Genomic DNA, 17,721 nt, shown 5'->3' with positions numbered 1-17,721 from the left:
GCAAAACATCCATGCACATAAAATGAAAATAGATATTTCTTGTTTTATTTTTAAAGTGTAACTGAGAAAAGCAGGTTCCTTGAAACAATAATTTGCTTCCTTGAAATGTCAGATCTCAAGGAAAACCCAGTAGTAGCTATCAGGGTGGTAACGTGAAAGGATGCTGAGAAGTCAGAGCTGGGTGAAGCTGATGCTGCGTGTGCATAACCTTTGCTGTATGGCAAGCCCTAACGCTAAGGAAAGTACGGAGTCTTGATTGACTTCATACTTTTCTGTGTGCATAAAGTGAAATAGCCTTTGTTATAAAAATGGAACTGCTTCTCAGAAGAGAGTTTGCTGTTGGTGAGTTTTCCTGTGGGCTGTTCTTGGTGCCTGGTTGTCCCTGAAGATCTGGAGGTCAGAACTAGATGCATAGAAAAACATGTATGCAGCAAGGAACTGCTTATGCAACACACATCTGTTGTGCAAAGAAGTAGAATAAAGCTAAAGAATCTCCTGCATGGACCTCCTCATTCATTCATTCATTCATTCACTGACCATTCTGCAGATTGTTACTGACCAGAGGAGACCCTTGACAGATACACTCAGTTCTAACTTTGAGCTCATAGGAACTCCACTCACTGTGGAAGAACAGAGGGAAGATTGGCAGTCTAGCCTCTGGGAGGCAGGCTGGATGGTTTCAGGGCAGACAGGGTGCCACTTCCCCTGTGCGTTGGGTTCACGTGCCTCATAGCACTTTCCTGTTGTTTTCGCAGCAAACCAAAGAGAGAGTGAAGCTATTGATACAGCTGGCCGATGGCTTTTGTGAAAAAGGGCATGCCCATGCAGCAGAGATAAAAAAATGTGTGACCGCGGTGGATAAGAGGTATAGAGACTTCTCTCTGCGCATGGAGAAGTACCGGACCTCTTTGGAGAAAGCCCTGGGGATTTCTTCAGATTCCAACAAATCGGTGAATTGCTTTGTACACCCTTGGACAAGTCGTGGTCTTGGTCCCATGCCATCTCAGCTGCTCTCGTTAACTGGCTTCATTGACTCTCATTCCACAGAGCAAAAGCCTTCAGCTGGACATCATTCCTGCCAGCATCCCTGGGTCAGAGGTCAAGCTTCGGGACGCTGCTCACGAACTCAATGAAGAGAAACGGAAATCTGCCCGCAGGAAAGAGTAAGCCAGCATTGCCTGAAGGGAGTGTCAGCCAGCCTGCAGACAGGCTGCTGGGCAAGCGTGGCAGTCAAGTGTCTGCTGAGATTTCACTTCTCTGAGAGCTGACTTCTTATCACATGACTCGGTGTCTTGTCCTGTTTTCTCTGTGCCTTCCTTTCCTAGGTTGGCAAATTGCTTGCTAACAGTGGTAGAGAAAACTGACAACTCAGATGTAGGTATTTAAAAAGTTTGTAAGCTATGCTTACTAACTAAAGATCTCCCTACTTCCACTGAGTTCCCGCTCTGGTAGTTTTGTTGCCCGGGGATATTTGGCAGTGTGAGGAGAGATTTGGTTATCATTCTGTGGGAACTGGGAAGGAACAGTGTATCTGGAATCCAGAGGGTATGGACTGAGGAAGGCACTAAGTCAAGCCACAGTCCACAGTGGAGCTGGGCAGCCTGGGTGTCGCCATAGGCGCTCTGGTCGAGTGTTTTCAAATATCTTGGAATTAGTAGATGACTGTCGTTCTGTCTGTTCTTGATTTACCTCCCTCGAGCCTTTACCTTAGGTATAATACTTCTAGGCTCTCTATTTATTTAATAAATCTCTATAAAATAGATGACAATAAAGAGTCATAAGTATATAGCTTAACTGAGCTGAACAATTTTTTGTTCAAGGTTCATAATGGCTGAGCTAATTCAGACTGAAAAGGCTTATGTGAGAGACCTTCGCGAGTGCATGGATGTAAGTCTTCTCCTTGTTCATTCAGACTGAGTTTCAGCTTGCTGTTTTATTACTCTGTTGCTGGTTATCGGAATAGTGACAGTGTAGCGTCCATGTTCCCCGTGTTCTGTGGTGTTCCAGGAGTGTGTTGGCTCACTGCAGAGATGACACAGCACTAAACCTCTCATTCACTTGTCACATGGATAGCCTGGCTCACATTCTTTGTGTAGAGAATAGCAGCTTCAAAGAAATGTGCCTGACTGTATGGCGCCTGGTACTCGGGCACACCCTGCTTGGTTTTGTTATTTTGTTTTGTATTTTTACCTTGTGACAGATTTCGTTCCAATTTTGAAGCTGGGAATAAGCTAAAGACCTATAATAAATCTTCCCAAGTGTTAACAGCAACTATAAAAAGAGACGTTTTTCATGTTTGCTCAGAGGGACCACTCTTACAAACACTCCTAGGCTCCCGGTCCCTGTTTATAGGCTGTCGGAGTGGCTGCTTCTTGAAAGTTGGAGTTGATTTTTTTTTTTATCCCTTTGCTTCCTTCTTGGGCAGACCTACTTGTGGGAAATGACCAGCGGGGTGGAGGAGATCCCCCCAGGCATCGTCAACAAAGAACTCATCATCTTTGGCAACATGCAGGAAATCTACGAGTTCCACAACAAGTAAGCAGCTTCACTTGGTCGAGGGAGACTGTGGTGATACTCCATTACGAAAAAAGATTTACAGCTGAATTTAGCAGAGTTCAGTGATTCTGTTGAAATTCGGCCTGAGCCAGTCAGCTATGCATATTTCAATTTCTTCTACTTTGAAACATGGAATGTGGTGTTTTTCATTGCGTTCACGTCACTGTAGTGAGACCAGGTGATGGGCCTCCTGTGGACCAGCCTCTCCCCATGCCCCCTCTTGACTCTCCCAGTCCCCAGTATCCACTGTTTACTCTGGATTCCTAGGAGGTGACCTTTCTAGGCTCTGCTTGTGAATGAGACCTTAGTATTTTCTTCCAGCTGCCTAACACTAGTGTCTTCCTCGAGGAGACTGCTGGTGTGAAGTTTCTGTTAGGAAAGATTTGAACACCAAAAGGACCGCTTCAAGTTAGAGTAACTTACCCTAGTCAGGAGCTACAAATTTTGTTAAACCTTAAAATGCAGAGGACACAGAAGTTTTCCAACTCTGGCGTATCTTACTAGTAAAATGATCTCGACGCCTTCATAACAACCTCTTTCTCCTCTACAGCATCTTCCTAAAGGAACTGGAGAAGTACGAGCAGCTGCCAGAGGATGTGGGACACTGCTTTGTCACCTGGGTAAAGAGCCCCCACTACCCGTTCTCTCTCACATGGTGGGAAGAAGCAGGGAGGGTTCTGTACACTTCTTGGTTGCTGTCTTCTTCTGCTTCCTTGGCACATGGAAAAGTACACCTTCCCTCCCAGAGAGAGATTCCCGTTGGTCCCACTGGGATGTGTTCTTATTGGTCATACTGATGGCTTGAACTAGAACATCAAGCCAAGCCTCTGGTTGATGTTGGGGTTTGTCCTGCATGAGGGCCTGGTCTGCTCAGGGAAGAGGCTCTTGCCCAGACGAGGCCTCTTAGTGCAGTGGCTTTTCTTCTAAAACAGTTTCTCCTGTGGAAGCTTCTATTTCCTTAGTCCAGAGAAGTTATCTCCCATATCAAAGGCTTTTATGTTGTGACTTGTGGTTGGGAGAAGATACCGAAATAAAATGTTCCTTTTCTTTTCTTTTCTTTTCTTTTCTTTTCTTCTCTCTCTCTCTCTCCCTCCCTCCCTCCCTCCCTCCCTCTCCCTCTCTTTCTCTTTTTTTTTGTTATAGGCAGACAAGTTTCAGATGTACGTCACATACTGCAAAAATAAGCCTGATTCTACTCAGTTAATACTAGAACATGCAGGGTCCTATTTTGATGTAAGTATCCAATTACTAAAGTGCCATGAGAATGTCCAAGCTGAATTCACTACCGGTGAAGTGTAACTTTTACCACACTGCTAGGATAATATTTTTTCATCTCTCATGTTTATACTGGAGTATTCTTTTATGTTTTATTACATTGTATTTAGTGTGTGTGTTTGTGTGCATGCGCGTGTATGCACATATGTGTGCTCATATGCATGTAGCTTAGAGGACAACTTTCAGGAGTTGGTTCTTTCCTTCCACTGTGTGGCTGGCTCCTGGAGATGAAACTTGGGTCGTCAGGCCCTGTAGCAGGTGCCTTTACCCATGAGCCATCTCACCAGCCCCTATTTTGAGATTTCTTATATGTGCTTCTGCTTAGAATGCATCTATTGTATTAGAAATCATATATGTATAAGACATTTCAGTCTTTAATATAGACATACTTGTAACTATCCCTTATATATTACCATTAATTTTATATGCAAGAGTATACATAAAAGATATAAACTTACTAATCTCATGCATTTCTGAAAGTGACCTAGCAGGAAAGTCCTAGCAATTTGACTACCAGGTCAAGTAGATGTCCGTCAATTGTCTGCTTGACTAGGCTTAGCATGGGGGTCCTCTGCTTTTCAAAGATGGTGCAGAGATATTGTTTCTGTAAAGGGCGAGGGATACAATATTATTAAATGTATTTTGGGTTTCAGAACTAGTCAGATATGTGGCAGATTGTGACTGGCAGAAGGTACTGAGTGCTGTGTACCTGTGGTGACAAGGCCAGGGAGTAGTGGGATGACCCTGTTGTGCTCAGGGAGGACTCAGTGTATAGTGAAGCCTTGCCCGGCCTAATGCTGTGATTGTTGTATTATTTCACATGCAGCTACAGTCTAGAAAGCCTAAGCAGAGAGAGCATGTGCGCAGCCACAACTTTAAAACAAAACAAACAAACCCTGTTGGGCTAACAAGATGGCTCATAAGTAAGGCACTCGACCATACGGGCCACATGATGGAAGAAGAAACCAACCTCATGAGTGTCCTCTGGCATCCACACAGGGGCCCCCAGATAGAGAAATACAGGATAACTTCTGAAAACCCTGTGTGTTTAAGCATTCAGGAATAAAGGAAGTTATACCTACCTGACCGATACATGTCTTTGCTGTCCATTGCAGGATTACTTTGACTTTTTTTTTTTTTGGTTTTTCGAGACAGGGTTTCTCTGTAGCTTTGGTGCCCATCCCGGAACTAGCTCTTGTAGACCAGGCTGGCCTCGGACTCCCAGAGATCCGCCTGCCTCTGCCTCCCTAGTGCTGGGATTAAAGGCGTGCGCCACCTCCACCTGGCCTACTTTGACTTTTTTTTTTTTTTGGTTTTTTTCAAGACAGGGTTTCTCTGTGGTTTTGGAGCCTGTCCTGGAACTAGCTCTGTAGACCAGGCTGGTCTCGAACTCACAGAGCCTACTTTGACTTTTAAAGAGGTTTTGGTTATAATGTCCTCCATTCTTTGGACATCTTACTCCCTTCGATTATCCTTTTCCCCAGAAGAAGCATTTCAGAACACCTGTCATGTGTTTTACTCTAGCTAGCTGGTGAGCACTGTGAAGTGCTGGATGGCATTCCTGCCTTCTCTGAGGAACCTGACACAATAGCCTCAGATTTGTAAGCACGATGATCGCAAGATGCACAGTAGAAAAGAACACACTAGACACACTGTGGCTTGGCATACTGCAGCCCCCTTTCTGCTCGGTGCTCTGCCGTCCTCCCATGTGACCTGGAGAAGTGTATGCTGGGGTTCTGACAGCCCTCCAAGAAAGAAGAGCTTATTTGAGCAGGCTCAGACACTGGTCATGGATTTGGATCACACACTTGTCACTGATGTGATAGTGTTGCCATTTGTTAATAGTTTGACCCTATGATAAGACTTTCCCGTTTCTGTTTTTATTTAAATGTAGGAGATACAGCAGCGGCACGGGTTAGCCAATTCCATCTCTTCCTACCTGATTAAACCTGTTCAGCGAATAACAAAGTATCAGCTCCTTTTAAAGGTACGTATGAAGCCTCTTCAGTCTGCAAAGTCTCCTGAGGACTTATGTATTTGAAATCTTACTGAGTGACTTGATTGATTACCATCCCTACAGAAATCTGTAGCTGCTATGAGCATAAAGTCAGCCAGAAGGCAAAATTAAATTTGTTTATATCCAGATAATTTCCCCTTTGCCTGCTAATTCTATAAAAGTGCTTTGTCTTTAAGTTTGTCTCTTATTGCCCTCAGAATCAAAGGCTTTGTTCTCACCCTATGTTTCCACTAAGATTGTGCTATTTCTAAATCTTACCTCATTTTCCCAAAAAGTTCCACGTGGGAGCAGTAGTAGACTACATCAGACCTCCTAGGTGGGAAAGCGGTCTCCACAGGCAGGAGCTGAAGCGCTCTGTACTCTCAAGGAGTTTCTGTCCCGCTCCATAGAGCGTAAATATCTGACCACAAATGAAGGCACCTGTCAGGGATGAGTTCCTCTGGCACAGTGGTCCCCAGCCTTCCTAATTGCTGTAACCTTTTAAGATACTTCCTCATCTTGTGGTGACCCTAACCATGAAATTATTACTACTTTATAACTGTAATTTTGCTACTGTTAAGAATTCTATGTAGATATTTTTGGAGATAGAGGTTTGCCAAAGGAATCTCAACTCAGAAGCTGAGAATCACTGCCCTAGACCCTCCAAGCTTACTGCTGACCATACTGCTGTGTCCCTCCTGTACACGGCACATACAAGATTGCTGTCACTTTGACTAAGGATAGTCGTGACACCCATTCGGGTGTAAGCGTGCTTTCCCTGCTGTCCTCCCCACGTGACAGCTGATGATTTTTCAAGTAGGAAGTAGAATTGCACACGTAGATGCCCACAGGAGGGTATGGCTCGTCTGTAGAGTCCCCGTAAGCACTCTGCACTGAGGATGGGTGGCCTGTGGTGTGTTGCTGTTCTGATGCAGGGTCCAGCTAGATATTGGCATTGTGCAGTTATGTGGTCAGGGGCAGGTGGAGTCTGCCATAACTTCCTTCACAAACCGATAGCATTCTATTTTCTCATTTTGGAGATACCGTGTTTGACTGATATATCAATGGCAACCAGCTCTGTCTTCCTCCACTGTCCTCATTCAGGTAGTTGCCTGTTGAGTAACTCGCTTTTTAATAAGAAAAATTCCCAGTTGGGTAGTTTATTTCTTGAATGCTCTGTGTTTTCATGGATTTCTGCCATCTGCTAGGCTGCTGCTGGCAGAGCATCTTTGCAATCCTTTGCTATTTCACGGTGTTGCTCTTTCCCAGGAGCTGCTCACGTGCTGTGAGGAAGGAAAGGGGGAGATTAAAGATGGCCTCGAGGTGATGCTTAGCGTTCCAAAGCGAGCCAACGATGCCATGCACCTGAGCATGCTGGAAGGTAACAGGTGCACCCTGCCCCTAACGTGCAGTGACATCATCTCCATGATGCTCTGTATACAGGGATCATCATCTTCTTGACTCGGGAACAGCCATGCCATTCCACACGCCAGGAGCACTTTGCGTCACCTATCTCTATTAATGCCATCCGACTTTCCTGACACCTGTTAGAGAGGTGTAAGCAGTAGATGGAGACATTGAGAACCAAGGTTATCAGTTGCTTGATGCTTGTACAAAGCAGGCATCTTGTGAAGCAAGTGAATTTAGTGTGTGACATGATGAACAGAAATGAGGCTAATGTGTCAAGCAGGTATTATAGCCAGTCCACTTTGCACTGATACTTCTATTTAATAAAGTTGCTTCTGTGTGGTCAAGGTTAGCACTGCAATGGGCCTTTCCCTAATGCTTGTGCTAGTTTATATTATTTTATTGATAAGAAATTTATTAATTAGAACACGAGTGCCAGTATGTAGCAGAAACTCAAATCAGGCAACACAGATTTTTCTTCCTCTGCTGTCAGATATATGACTGACTTCTCCATGATGTCTCCAAAGGGGAAGGAGCGTCTTCTGGCCTGTTTCTCTCCATCCTATGTATTTCCTACTTGTCCTGGAAAGCTGCAGGGCCACATTAACTTTCCGCCTCACAGGAAGTAGGGAAACATGTGGGTAGGGAACCCACCCAGCGGTATGCATTTATTTTCTCACTTCTCTGAGTTGAGGTGCCTCGTTCTTCCTAGCCGCGAAGGGACTGGTGAGTGAGCAGCTTACGGTGGCCCTCGAGGGCGTGCCTGCTCTAAAAGAAGAGACCGAAAGGGAGGCAGTGAGCAGCTTATGGTGGCCCTAGAGGGCATGCCTGCTCTAAAGAAGAGACCGAAAAGGGAGGTAGTGAGCAGCTTCTGCCCCAGGGGCCGCTTTGCTAAGTCCTGGACTTGGCCACAGTGTTGCCAGGTCCAGGCTGATTCAAGTGCAGAGTATTTCAGACTCACAGAAGACGGCTTAGTGACATTGTCTCCACTAGACTAGGACCTGAGCAGAGGGTCTCAGGGACATCCAGGCCGAAGAGGTAAAGAATCAGACAGGAATGTGGGTTGTGATGTGGAGTTAGACCAGACCTCAGGTGACCTAAGCCAATAGAAAGGAGTAGAAAGGAAAGAATAAGACTGCAAGGATCCCCAGAAATGTCTTGAACTTGGGAAAATACACACACAGTGTACTTTAGGAGGAGTTCTTCGTCAGGGGGCCCATTGTGAAGAGCATGGAATACAGGACTGGAAGCAAGCGAGGGCATTTACAGTGAAACAAAGACTGATGCTTCCTTCTGATCATGCTTACTCTCCCTTTGAGCTGATTTGCTTTTATTTTGTGTTGTAGGGTTTGATGAAAACATCGAGTCTCAGGGAGAACTCATCCTGCAGGAATCCTTCCAAGTGTGGGATCCCAAAACCTTAATCCGGAAGGGCCGAGAGCGGCATCTCTTCCTTTTCGAGATGTCCTTAGTGTTTAGTAAAGAAGTGAAAGACTCCAGTGGGAGGAGCAAGTACCTCTACAAAAGCAAGTTGTTTGTAAGTATAGGCACCCAGCGCCCCAGTCTATGAGCCATGCGGCTGCGTCCTTCTTGTGGGGAGAGAGAATTCCTATTTGCTGCCTTTAGTTGCCTTTCAAACTACTCTAAAATGGGAATCTGGATTTGTGAAGTTTTTTATCTTCTTCAGTTATGTTCTCTTTAACCTACTACATCCACTAGAGGGCATGCCGGTACTGGGAGTAGATGAAGTCTGTATTATCTGGGTGCCCTAAGCAAGCACTCATATCATTTAAATAATTTTTTTTAAGTCATAAACATCAAAATGTATGCAGGCTGCCTGACTGGGTGAACTCACTACCGATTTATAATAATGAAGAGTTGATTTCTTTTTCATTAGAAATTAATTTATGAAAAGTAAATATATGAATAAATTTGAAACTTTTATAACAGAAAAATATCATTATTAGAGTAAAAAATTATGAGTAAAAATAATGTTTGAAAGATTCCCCAGCCGTACCCAAGCAGAGACCAATGTTAGTGTTTCTCTGGGGAAAGGAGCCTGCCTGGAACCATTGCATTCCTATTCCACACTAGCCAGTCTATGGCTCTGCACAACCGAATGCCTGCCCGCTGAAGTCTCAAGCCAGGACAAACTCTGGTTCCCTGCACTTTGACCTTTCTTAAGGCCACTGCTCAGAGAGCTGCCAGCACAGAATTGCTGGACGGAGGGCATGAGATGGTGACATGAAGGGGAGCTTCCCATCTAGAAGGGGAAGCAGAGTGACATCGAGTCGTCTTCACGTCAGGTCCCTTTAGAACGATTTAGACGTCTGACATTGTAATGACTTAACATTACCCATGTTTGGAGCTCTCTGTAGATCAGGCAAACCCCCAGAAGAATAGAGATTCCTGAGTGTGGAAGTTTTCTTAATAATAATCTGGAATCTGCAAGTTCCTGCTAATGGGTTTTATTCCACCGTCTTTGGCTGGTACCCTGGCCGTGATTGTCATTTGGATCTCGCTGTGGCTTTCCATCAGTTAGGTCACACTCCAGCTGGAAATGGAAAAGGACAATCTTGCCCAGGTAGTGATTTTATGGCTGCCTTAAATCTGCCCTTGGAAGCAAGCTTGTGTGCTTTAGAAATTGATACGGTTTAGCTTCATTTATATTTTAAAGCTTGCGATTCCTGCAGAGGCTGCCTTTGGAGGGTGAGTGATGAGTCACTTCCAATGCTGGAGAGAGATCGGGTGGATTCGGTCATGGGGGAGGATGCTATGTTCCGCATATGTCCTCAGATGGGCTTTTATCTCTTGGTATTACTATTCATGATGAAATACTCAAAGTTAATGTTGCAGATGAAATCTGAAGATTTTAGCCCTTTTTGCTCTCTGTCAAGGTGTGTCACTGGTCAAAGTGGATCAGGGGAACTCCTAGGAACTGGGAAAAGCCCATGCTTGTTTAGAAGCTTGGGCTTTTTCTTCAGCATGTTCTGCTTATTCATGGCAGTGTCCAGAAGTGCTCGGAGCTGTCAAAGGCAAACGCAGTCAGTGTGTTCTACTGGTAGCTTTCCTCCTGCCCGCGAAGGCAGTGGTTCTCAGCGTCCCTAATGCTGTTCCTCATGGCGTGCTAACCCCAACCATAAGATTGGTTTTCATTGCTACTTCATAACTGTAATTTTGCTATTGTTATAGATCATAATGTAAGTATGTTTTCCAATAGTCTTAGGTGACCCCCAAGTGAAGGGGTCACAACCCACAGGTTGAGAACCACTGAGCTCTAAGGGATTATGACCATCAGCAAGCAAAGGCTGTTCTTGTCTATACTCTGATCCTACTAAAATTGTACTGTTTTCTAATTATCTAACTGCTTTTTTGTCCAGACCTCAGAGTTGGGTGTCACAGAACATGTTGAAGGAGACCCTTGCAAGTTTGCCCTGTGGGTGGGGAGGACACCAACGTCAGACAATAAGATTGTCCTTAAGGTATGTGAATTTAGAGTGGGGTTGCTATGTGGACGTTTACTGTAGTGATATGTGCTGTTTTTCTTGCTGATGTACAGATTCCGTGTCATTGTATTTGACTTTTTTGCACTCTAATGGGATTGATGAAACAGAAACACAGAGAGAGAGCTTTAATTTAAACTCTCTTTTGGCTATACTAACTTTTCCTAGGAACTGCAAGGAACTCTAAAGGTGTCTCATGTACTAACCTCATCTATATTTTAGAAAATACAGATGTAACTATATTCTTGATCTGTCTGAAAAATACGATAAAGTAGTTTTGGGATGCTTTGGGAAATGTAGCCCACAATTTTTAGGCTGTTGAGGAGCCGGAGTGTGGTGAGACAGTGGTGTATCTCTGGCTCTTAGGTTGCTACATCTCTTCCATGTCTTTTAATCTCAGTTTGGTAGTTCTGGAAGCTGAGTCTGTTGGCCACCACGGAAACCACTCTATTTCTCTTTTTTCACATGTTCACAGTGGATTGTTTCAGTGACTGTGTGCCCCGCCTGGTGGACTCTTCATTTCGTACTGACATAAATCCCCACAAAATATGAAGTGCACCAGCAAATAGATTTTAGATAACTAAGTTGCTCTATAATTTAAACTTGTTAAAATATATTCAAGACTAAAATTTTCAAAGATTTTTAGAGAAGTTCAGATAAAACCTTTTGCCTTCCCAGGAGGGCAAAACGGAAGTGACATGTGCTTTGGCTCTGGCTTGTCGGGGGTGGTGAAAGTGGTACTGCAATGAGGATGGAGATGTCGGTGACCACGCTGTTGGTAGTAGAGGTGGTGGGGAGGATGCTGCAGTGAGGATGGAGATGTCGGTGACCACGCTGTTGGTAGTAGAGGTGGTGGGGAGGATGCTGCAGTGAGGATGGAGATGTCGGTGACCACGCTGTTGGTAGTAGAGGTGGTGGGGAGGATGCTGCAGTGAGGATGGAGATGTCGGTGACCACGCTGTTGGTAGTAGAGGTGGTGGGGAGGATGCTGCAGTGAGGATGGAGATGTCGGTGACCATGCTGTTGGTAGTAGAGGTGGTGGGGAGGATGCTGCAGTGAGGATGGAGATGTCGGTGACCACGCTGTTGGTAGTAGAGGTGGTGGGGAGGATGCTGCAGTGAGGATGGAGATGTCGGTGACCACGCTGTTGGTAGTAGAGGTGGTGGGGAGGATGCTGCAGTGAGAATGGAGATGTCGGTGACCACGCTGTTGGTAGTAGAGGTGGTGCGGAGGATGCTGCAGTGAGGATGGAGATGTCGGTGACCACGCTGTTGGTAGTAGAGATGGTGAGGAGGATACTGCAGTGAGGATGGAGATGTCGGTGACCATGCTGTTGGTAGTAGAGGTGGTGGGGAGGATGCCGCAGTGAGGATGGAGATGTCGGTGACCACGCTGTTGGTAGTAGAGCTGGTGGGGAGGATGCTGCAGTGAGGATGGAGATGTCGGTGACCACGCTGTTGGTAGTAGAGATGGTGAGGAGGATGCTGCAGTGAGGATGGAGATGTCGGTGACCACGCTGTTGGTAGTAGAGGTGGTGGGGAGGATGCTGCAGTGAGGATGGAGATGTCGGTGACCACGCTGTTGGTAGTAGAGGTGGTGGGGAGGATGCTGCAGTGAGGATGGAGATGTCGGTGACCACGCTGTTGGTAGTAGAGGTGGTGGGGAGGATGCTGCAATGAGGATGGAGATGTCGGTGACCACGCTGTTGGTAGTAGAGATGGTGAGGAGGATGCTGCAGTGAGGATGGAGATGTCAGTGACCACGCTGTTGGTAGTAGAGGTGGTGGGGAGGATGCTGCAGTGAGGATGGAGATGTCGGTGACCACTCTGTTGGTAGTAGAGGTGGTGGGGAGGATGCCGCAGTGAGGATGGAGATGTCGGTGACCACGCTGTTGGTAGTAGAGGTGGTGGGGAGGATGCTGCAGTGAGGATGGAGATGTCGGTGACCACGCTGTTGGTAGTAGAGATGGTGAGGAGGATGCTGCAGTGAGGATGGAGATGTCGGTGACCACGCTGTTGGTAGTAGAGGTGGTGGGGAGGATGCTGCAGTGAGGATGGAGATGTCGGTGACCACACTGTTGGTAGTAGAGGTGGTGAGGAGGATGCTGCTGATGCCGGTGACAATAAAGATGGAGACAGTGGTGTCGATTGCAGTGAGAGTCTTGGCAGGGGTGTAGATGCTCAAAGTCTGTAAGGTAATTAATGGTGATGGCCACGGAGGTGATAATGATAGTGGAAATCATGAGTTAAACCTAGGGTTCTAACGCAGAATGACTGTCTCTATTTTCATAGTCGGGAAAGAAAACAGTATCCCTAGATCCTTACACAGCATGAGGTTGTTGTGAAGATGATATGTTACCCCTTATCTTAACCGAATGGTCCCTCTTGTGTGACACCAGAGCTCTCCATTGACGTAATGATCCGTTTGCGGGGGAGTTTTCTTTATTTCTGAAGCATGGTTATAGGTGTCCTCGGTTGTCTCCAAACTACACTGAATGTTCCTCTCTGGTCCTTCTTGTTTACTCTACACGTTTGTCAGCATGTACATTCCCATAGACCTGGTGTTTTCAAGGTTTTTCCGTTATTGTTTTTCATTAGCACTGTAGGTAACTGAAGGAAAGTTAGCATGGTTAATGTAAAATGGGAACTGTCAGCTTCAGTGTCTTCTCGGTGTAGACTTCAATTTTGTGCTTCCCAAAGCAAGATTGTGGGTGCGAGGTGCAGCTGCCTTCCCTCCTCACATCTGTGCCCCACTGACAAGTGCTTCAGCCACTCATGACCGTTGTTTATGTCTGAGGAGGGTAATTTTTTTCAGACAGAAATTAGAAAAGTTATTAGTGCCAGCAGAGGGCTGCTCCATGCATTCGTAGGACGCTGCTCTCTGAGCACTTGCCTTCTATCCTCCTGAGATTGTTATGGGACTGTGGTAGGCCCACAGGGGATTGGCCGTGTGTGACTTTGTGGCCTTGAGCACATTTCCAGCAAACACACCCTGCACAGCTCCTTTGTGTAGTAACTGGGGGGGGGGGGGGGAGTAGGATGTGTACTCTGGGGCGTCTCAGTGGCAGTGCAAGAGGCCAGCCACAGCAGTCACCCATCAGGGGGCTCATTCACATCCCTTCTGATTGGTTCCTGGACCCAGACCAAAACATAGTGTATGTTTCAGTGGCCTTGTTGAGGTTTCAGATTAGGAGTGGATCTGTCTTCATAACCTCCCAGGGCCTCTCAACAAGTCTTGGGACTGAAGAATAATGATGGATTTCCAGAATAGCAAGACACCTGTAATCATTTATTAAAAGAAAAATGGTTTTAATGAAAATATATAAAATTAGAGTCTTCTGCTTGATTGTCAATTAAACTGAGTTGTGTCTGCTTTTCTGTGAGAAGTTCTCAGTTGGGAAGCAGGGGAGACCTGCATGTGCTGGGCATAGGCGGGAAGGGCACCTCCTCCTGATGCTCTCCCACCTGCACAGGCGTCCAGTATTGAGAACAAGCAGGACTGGATAAAGCACATCCGCGAGGTGATCCAGGAGAGGACTGTGCACCTGAGGGGAGCCCTGAAGGAGCCCATCCACATCCCGAAAACCGCGCCAGCAGCGAGGCAGAAGGGAAGGAGGTAAGTACGTGGCAGTCTCGTGGGAATGTTCACCTGCTGGGGAGGGACAGCTGCGCAGGGAACCAGGGAACAGGCCACCACCATTTGTCTTAAACACTTGGAGCACCTGTGATTTAGATAAACTGCTTTGTCAAGACTCCACTGGCTGGAAGTAAACAGAAAACCATGTAGAAATCCCTCTTTTCCCCATCCTACCCAAGGTATCAAAACAATAGTTTTCCACATTTCTCAAATGGAAATGAACCTGGGTTAGGGTGTTCACTTTGTTGAGAATTCAGTAAGAAGATGTTAGGCGTTTAACCATTTTGCCAAACCCAAAAGCCACACTCTAAAATAGGATGGCTTGGGGCTGCAAAGATGAGACTATGGCTCTGGCAGAGGACCTGGGTTCTGTTCCCAGGTAGTCACATGGTGGCTTACAGTCATCTGTAACTCCAGTTCCTGGTGCTCTGATGCCTTCTGATCTCTGTGGGCACCAGGCATGCACATGGTGCTCATACATACATGCAGGCAGAGGACTTACACACAGAATAAAATAAACAAGTCTGACACAGAACAAGCACAATGGTTTGCCATTGTAGGAGCTGGTCCTAGGAAGGATTGCAGTCTAACGTCGATTTCTTTCAGCTGTGTTGGGAGCTGAGTGTTTCTGTGTTCCACTAGGGATGGAGAGGATCTGGACAGCCAAGGGGATGGCAGCAGTCAACCTGATACGATTTCCATCGCTTCCCGGACATCTCAGAACACACTGGACAGTGATAAGGTGAGCTGCCACCAGCACTGCCCCCTTTGGTCAAGGTCTGGTGGTTTAGTGTTTTAAAGACAAGTACTAGGTACCAATAGTGGGTCAGGCTTCCATGGCAGAGCAGAGGCTTGGAGGTTAAAGTGTGAGACTCATGCTAGAAACTCAGAAGAAATCTTTCCAACTCTCCCTGTCCACCCCTCTCAGTCAGTCACAGGATTTTATGTCAGAGTCTTTGAAGCCTTTGCATTTTATTCATAAGCCAAAAAAAAATCTATCATTTAAAATAATATTTTACCCAATCCCCATATGTAAATGTAGAGTTTTGTCTGAGACGTGGACGCTACTATCCTCCATGATGGGCCCTGAGGTTTCCTCTTAGAATTTGTGGTACACAGAACACAGAAAGTTCTAGAACACTGGATTGGACCTTTGACAGTCGTGACCACTGACGGAAAGGGCAGATCTGGCTGTTGTCCCAGGCGTTTCTACAGGGGAGCCTGCTTTAAAAATGGCCCCAGACATGTCAGAATTGGTCTTGGGGTTTCTGTTGCTATGAAGCGACACCATGGCCAGGGCAGCTCTTACACAGGCAGACATTTCACGGGGCTGGCGTACACTTCAGAGGCTCAGCCCATTATTGTCACGGCAGTTGGCATGGCAGCGTACAGCAGATGCGGTGCTGGAGAAGGAACTGAGAGTTCTGCGTCTTGATCTGTAGACAGCAGAAGCAGCTGTGTGCCACACTGAGCATGTTGCTTGAGCATAGGAGACATGAAATCCCACCCCCACGGTGACATACTTCCTCCAACAAGACCACACCTGCTCCAGCCAAGCCACCCCTCCTAATAATGCCTCTCTTGACTAGGGCCATCTTCTTTCAAACTAGCACATGATTCTATATAGATGAACACAATAAAGTAGTCCCACACTAGCTCAGAATTGATTACAATAAAGGATTCTTTATCTAGGGGTAGACTCACAGATCAACAGTCCTCTGCACGAGCAGGGAACAGGAACCGAAGCCAGCAGCCGAGAGAGTGAGCACATGGGCATGTTTTTCACATCTGTTTTTATAGTACATGTGGCCATGCCCATGTACTGTGGGTGAAGGAGTTCCCGCAGCAATTCTTCCTGTAGAATCCAAAGACCTGCAGAACAAACTGACAGTCAGTACAACTTGGGAGGCCTGGGTTTGTGTGGTAGACAGAAGATGAAAAAGACCTATGTCAAAGCCAGTAAACATGTATCTTGAAAAAAAAAAACCAGTATATAAGTATTTCCTTTCAACCATGTCAGTTTTCAGTTTCTCACTCCCCAGTACAGTCTGGTTCATTATGGTGTGATAACCATGAGACTTGGACTCTCCAAATCCCCTGGTAGTCAGAGGCAGCCGTGTCCAAGCCTCTCGTTTTCAGAAGGCCAATGCCAGGTGACTGTTTCGGATAGTGCATTAAACAGATGTTGGTTATGTCTCTCTGGGATTTGGGGGTTCATATTGTAGTTTCCAGGACAGAAGGAAATGGATGTAAAATACTGCTCTGCTGAGTGACCCATTTCCAGAACCCTTCCAGTGTGCGTCATTGCATTTTATCATTCTGCTTCCTGAGTCTGCTGCGTGGTACATGCCTAGAGTACCTCGCGTAGCAGGACTAGAGCACACAGTGTGTCTTTATTAGTCAGATCAGCAGTCAGTTAGCCACTGTGGCAGCAGCAGGAAATGAGACGGATGGCTTGGTCAGCCATTTGCTGAAGAACTTGAATTAGAAATTTTGTTAGAAAATACCGATTGTTTGAGGATTTTTCTTTTTGTGAGAATTGAGGGGGTTAGCTTGTCAGTTTTTATGGGGCTGTCACTAGAAGGAAAGACAGACCAAATAGTTGCCAAGTATGACAGATAGCCATTTACATCCAGGAAACCTGACTGGCCCTTGGAGAATTGCCCCCGCATTCTTCCAAGATGTACTTTCATGGATCAACTCTAGATTTACTGTAGACATCAGCTTTAATGTTCATGAGAAATAAATCTGTGGAATGAAATTACCCATAAGATGAACGTAGTGTTTCCTCCTGGAAGGCTGGTAAAGGCTGTTCTGGAGGTTGGCCCAGGAAGCAAGATCCATTGCGGTTTGGGGTACTTAGGTAAATGGGGAACCATGACTATAGAAATGCCCTCCCATCCCAGAACAGGCTCTTCATTCAGTGATAGGTTTGCACATTGCCTCACCCCTAGCACAGCCCTGGCTCCGGAGGCATGTCTGTTCCAACATGATAGGGATTTGTGAGCTCGGAGTAAAGAGGATTCTGGAGTGACTTGCTTTGTGAGAATGAGTAGTTACTACCATCGTGTAGGTTTATAGTAGTTGCTTGTGTGGCCTTGAAGAGGTCTACTTAGGACGTTGGAATTTACTAGACCTCCCTTTAAATATTTTAGCACTGAAGATGATGAACCAATTTCCATTCTCTTCATCCAGTGGTGTCATCACTAAAGCCATAACTAGCGTTTGCTCCAGAGCTCAGCAGTCCCTGGAGGCCTGCTCTGCATGGCTTTCCCTCCCCAGCACAAGTCAGAGCCAGTCCTGGACCCCGTAGCTCTTCTGTCTTGAAGTGGTAACACTCCGAGTCCT

General features: G+C 46.1%; 1 protein-coding gene across 2 annotated transcripts in view; it reads left to right on the top strand.

Moving 5' to 3' along the window:
• Positions 1 to 17,721, top strand: part of Trio (trio Rho guanine nucleotide exchange factor) — a 286,543-nt gene that overhangs the window by 185,594 nt on the left and 83,228 nt on the right. For both annotated transcript variants that reach the window (XM_041632132.1, XM_041632133.1), the window contains exons 22-33: positions 756 to 950; positions 1,048 to 1,163; positions 1,821 to 1,887; positions 2,426 to 2,535; positions 3,107 to 3,176; positions 3,700 to 3,789; positions 5,726 to 5,818; positions 7,097 to 7,208; positions 8,581 to 8,771; positions 10,615 to 10,716; positions 14,210 to 14,352; positions 15,016 to 15,115. In XM_041632132.1, coding sequence (XP_041488066.1) covers positions 756 to 950; positions 1,048 to 1,163; positions 1,821 to 1,887; positions 2,426 to 2,535; positions 3,107 to 3,176; positions 3,700 to 3,789; positions 5,726 to 5,818; positions 7,097 to 7,208; positions 8,581 to 8,771; positions 10,615 to 10,716; positions 14,210 to 14,352; positions 15,016 to 15,115 — 1,389 coding nt within the window. The remainder of the gene's footprint in view (positions 1 to 755; positions 951 to 1,047; positions 1,164 to 1,820; positions 1,888 to 2,425; positions 2,536 to 3,106; positions 3,177 to 3,699; positions 3,790 to 5,725; positions 5,819 to 7,096; positions 7,209 to 8,580; positions 8,772 to 10,614; positions 10,717 to 14,209; positions 14,353 to 15,015; positions 15,116 to 17,721) is intronic.

Source organism: Microtus oregoni, unplaced genomic scaffold (assembly GCF_018167655.1).
Source record: "Microtus oregoni isolate MIOR12 unplaced genomic scaffold, Mior012 000040F_ref0000088, whole genome shotgun sequence".
NCBI classification, from domain to species: domain Eukaryota; kingdom Metazoa; phylum Chordata; class Mammalia; order Rodentia; family Cricetidae; genus Microtus; species Microtus oregoni.
Note: the sequence above shows the minus strand (reverse complement) of the source record. Positions and strands in the feature narration are given on the sequence as shown.